This window comes from Pterocles gutturalis, unplaced genomic scaffold (assembly GCF_000699245.1).
Source record: "Pterocles gutturalis isolate BGI_N339 unplaced genomic scaffold, ASM69924v1 scaffold22455, whole genome shotgun sequence".
Classification (NCBI taxonomy): domain Eukaryota; kingdom Metazoa; phylum Chordata; class Aves; order Pterocliformes; family Pteroclidae; genus Pterocles; species Pterocles gutturalis.
The window spans coordinates 53658-58212 of record NW_010143964.1 but is presented as its reverse complement, the minus strand read 5'-3'; the positions used below and the strand labels follow the sequence as shown (position 1 = coordinate 58212).

At 45.3% G+C, this 4555-nt stretch overlaps 1 protein-coding gene across 1 annotated transcript in view; it reads right to left on the bottom strand.

Annotated features, from left to right (window-relative positions):
* Nucleotides 1–3: 3 nt before the first annotated feature.
* Nucleotides 4–4555, bottom strand: part of DVL1 (dishevelled segment polarity protein 1) — a gene marked incomplete at both ends in the record, with an annotated part of 31070 nt that continues 26518 nt past the window's right edge. The window contains 4 exons of the mRNA XM_010084963.1: nucleotides 4–74; nucleotides 2429–2635; nucleotides 2851–3018; nucleotides 3756–3887. Coding sequence (XP_010083265.1) covers nucleotides 4–74; nucleotides 2429–2635; nucleotides 2851–3018; nucleotides 3756–3887 — 578 coding nt within the window. The remainder of the gene's footprint in view (nucleotides 75–2428; nucleotides 2636–2850; nucleotides 3019–3755; nucleotides 3888–4555) is intronic.

Genomic DNA, 4555 nt, shown 5'->3' with positions numbered 1-4555 from the left:
GCGGTCCTTCTCTCTGCCAAGAGCTCTCCTGCTGTTCTCGCTGTTGCTTCGGTTCGAGCCGCTGCTTTTGCTTCCTAAAGCCCAGGAGCGAAACGGACACAGAGAAAAGCAGAATTAGCTCCGGTCCACGGCCGCCTCCCCCATCAGCTCCTCCCAAACCCCACCGATGCGGGTATGACCGGTGACAACGATGACAAAACCAGGCCTGAACGTGCTGCTGGTGGCTTATGGGATTTAGCAATGAGAATCGGTAGAACACAGCTGAGGAGGTTGTGCCATGCACAGGTACACGTAGACACCTTAGCGCTCGCACAGTGAAAGCAGCAGCTAAGCCCAGAACTCCTGACCGACAGCCACCTGCTCCGCGGCCGCCCGCCGACGGGAGGAAGAAGCAGACATTTGGGTTTTGACTCAAGCCAACAAGGTTCAATCTGATTGTAACTGTCTTTGTGATCTTCTTTCATCTCTTCAGACTGTAAACTGGTGACAGGACTGACCTCTGTCCATCTGTACAGCCAGCACCTCCCAGAACGGGGACGTGTTTCGATCCCACCCCTCTATATTGACAGTGACCGGTGCAACCTGGGGTTCCAGCGCTCTTCATACCTGCCTGGGACATCTGGACAGTGCTCAAGTGTCTCTCATTAAATGAGCATCCATACGGATGACATCAGACTAATAAATTAGGAGCTGGGATTATTTATTTAGTTATTTTACAAAGAGCAGTGAAGAGACTGGTGGCAGGATTTTCCCATCTGAGCTGACAGCGAGGTCCCTGATGCCATTCCCTCTGCAGCTGCTGCAGCACAGTGACACGGGGTCAGACAGGTTGATACGCTAACGCCACGCTACTGGACTACTGTGCATTGAGACGGGTTGAGTGTCCAAGACAATTAAAAAGAAAAAAAAAAAAATACAGCTAAACATTTGGGTCACAAGAGTCTAAATGATCATGCTGTGAATTCGTTGTTATTATGGAGGCATTTGAGCTTACCAATCCCCTAGAGTCAGCCATTCCTCTATGAATCCTTCAGTCTAACGCTTGCTCAGAACAAAACAAGGGAATAACAGTTACAAAACAAGAAACAACACAGAAGTGTAGTTTCCAAAAGAAGAACAAGGAAAGTGGTGAAACCCTTCTGAATGAAACACTTTGGCACCTTTCGTAAGGCTCTCTTTAGCCAGTAGCACAGGTCGCATGGATAAAATACCGTACCTTTCCTATTCCAGCAGCAGAGATCTAATACTCTACTGCCCACAGAACCAGCTCCCAAAAAAAAAAAAAATTTTTTTAAAAATCACATTTTTTGCAGCACAATCAGTTTGCAATTCTAAAACCTCTGGGTATCACTGTGAGCTTCCTCACAGACACTTCTTATTTTGAGGTAAGTTGGGAAGCAACAGTGCTAAAATCTTGTGAGCAAGTTCGGTTTATTAAATTCTTTTGGGCAATTTTGCAAAATCTAACTGGCTGCGGTAAACAGGAAGAAGTTACATCCAAGTGACTGGATGCCCACCACAAAAACATGCAGAATCTTCACCCTTTTTTTACCGGCAGCATTTCCAAAAGCAAAACTCACTCTGGAAGTTATTTAAAAAAAAAAAAAAATCTCTACAGCCAATAAATACATAATTTGTATTTACTAAGGTTTGAAATTGAACCACAGAATTATGCCAGGGCAGGAAAGGAGGAGGTCAGGTTTTTAATCCATGCAGTATTACCTTTTTTTCCCTGTCAAGAGAGACTCTCCTCCCTGTGAGCAGTGTTTCAGCCCTGTAAAACCATCTGGCTGGCCACCTCACACTTGCCTCACGCAGCAAAGAGAGTGATTTTCCTTTTGTACTGAGCATTGAAGTGAAACTCAGGAGCACCTTGGTTCTAACCCCAGTTCCATCAGCAAGGAAATGGCCTCATTTCTAGCAATATCGAGCAACTGCAGCCCCGCTGCTGGCGATGGCTCTGACCTCTCAAATGGGGGCAACAGTTCATCTGCTGGAACAGGGTGCACAATCGAGTCGTCAATGTTGGCGTGATCAGCGTTATCTAAGCAGCAGTGTACCAGGTGGTGCTGTGGGCTAAGAAAAGTACCGATGCCCGTGGCACCAGGGATGTGACAAACAGCCTGGCTCTGGTTCCCCACTGGCATTTGGCACGGGGTACAGAACTACAGTGTGTTCATCCAAACAGCGTGTGTTGGATGCTGCTCTGCCGACTCGGTTACAACACCGCTGGTGGTTTCAATACAGAGCTGAAAGGCTACCCCACTCCGTCACATCTACAACCAGTCCTGATCACATGCGGTCGCACCAAATCCATGCAGGTAGCGTGCAAACCACAAGACAGGAGCACAGACAGTACGAAGGAACTCAAGCAAATGGTTAAGGCTAATGACAGCTGTAGAAATAAATACCAGATTAACCATCTTACCTTCACTTTGCTGGCTCCCTGCGCTGCCGCTACCGTAGCTAAAGCTTGGGTCTTGGTACGCTGGTGGAAAACACGGAGGGGGCAGAGGATACTGGTATGGGTATCCTTGGCCTAACGGCCAGGGAGCAGCAGGATGTGGAAGAGGAGCAATGGTATCCTGATCCGAGGCTCCGCTAGAACCATTGTTAAGGTTCAGTGCAGCCATATCTGGAAAAGAGAGAAAAGGTGAAGACTGCTCTTATCTAGCATCTGACTTGCTTGGTGCAGCAGAAAGTGTCAACCACTTGACATGCAGTTTCCGAATAACAGCCCGTTCTGAAACACCCCCTCGTGAAATCCTACGGGACTCTCCTCTGTGCATCCCGCCAGCACAGAAGAGGCAACACACACGCAGCTTTGCCCTTCACGGATGGGGAACTTACTGCCACAGAGGTCTCCAAAGACATAATAGCACTGTTCCGAGAAGGTGATTTTGTTCACAGTGTGCCTGAGGTAGCCATGTTTTAACATGCTGCTGGCGTATTTTCTAGCCTCTCGTCGGTCTTTGAAGCCTTCCACGTGTGTGTAAAGCCAGTCAACCACATCTGCTCCTAAAATGAGAATAGGAAAAGGAGACACAGGATCATTCAGGCCAAATTGATCTTTTTTGGTTTTTTCATCTTCACATTATCACACAGACCACTAGCGACTGTGCCGGGTACTGAACGCAAATATGAACACGTAGCAATCTTGCTGCAAAGAGTTTAAAATGTTTTCACATTTTAAAATTAAAAAATTTTTTTTTAATTTAAAAAATTTTCACAACTCTGCCTAACTGCTAAATTAGACATCCACAGAGAAAGCAAAGAATTAACTGGCATCCAGCTGCACACTACATTACTAGTGACACCAAATACGCACACAGAAAAATTTACAGCTACACTGTTCAACCCCTTCTGAATTGCAGTAATGAAAATGATTTGGGATTTACAGAAGTGACTGGGAGAGTCATCTCCCTCAAGAGGCAGATGTGACATCAAAAGACCTGGGTTCCAATCCCTTTCTCGGCAAAAAAAGTAACTACAAGCTAGACTGACTAAATGTTAGCATAGCTCAGGTCACAGGACAGTCAGAATCAAAGGCTGCCTGGTTGTGGTAATTTTAAATGTAATTAAGATGCTTCATTAAGCTTGTGTGGCTGCCTGGAACTGGAATTGCAAGGACTGGTGCTCTGCTGAACTTGCACAGATTGCTAGGAAAAAAAGTTTATATCCAGACAGTTTCTTCAGCCTATTTCCAAAAAGCCATAGGTTTTTTTTTCCCCCCATCATTCCTTTGATCTGCTTACCTATCACTGCATTGGAGATGGTAATTTTTAACCACATCCTGTCCCGAATTTCCAGGCCTGAGTCTGGTAGCTGCATAACCTTGACAATAGTAGCCATGTCACTCTTCACAGTTAAGGGAGATTCTTCTAATTCTAAAAGGAAGAAAGGTTACATGCTTCTTTGAAATGAATCGAGTTTGAAAAGAACTTCTCAGCTCCCAATTTGGATGAAACGTTTCAAGCCACAGCTTTACCAGCAGATGGAAAAAAAGACACAAAGGTTCCCAAATGTGCCCTCATCAATGGCATAAAGTACAGCACTTGTACCAACACCTCAGATTGTGCTCAGTGCAACCAGTTTAGTCACCGAGATGCTGAGTCCCTGCGTGTCTGGACTTCCCAAAGCAGCTCCAGATCAGCACTGCACTCCTTCAGTCCACACTGCACGGAGATTTGCAGAAAAGGAATCCCAAGGAGTCCTACAACCACTGCTTTGCATTTCCATTTCCCCTGAACAGCCCCTACCCACTTTTTCAGAGCACTCTATGTAAAGCTCTGTAGGACAAGGTTTTTTGGCTTGTTCTTTAACTTTTGGTTTAATTGTCAGGAATAATACCCATCTGCACGGAGAAAGATGACGACCATGTTTCAATCAATATCCATTTGGTTTTTTAAGATTTAGACATCAGCATAATTGGGGAGAACTGAAATTAGAAAATAAAGCTTCTGTCACCAGGATAAAGGCTAGTGATTTCCTTACAAAAAAAAAAAACAAACCTTTTCCTGATCAATTCTTATAATAAAACCAGCACAACAGGGCT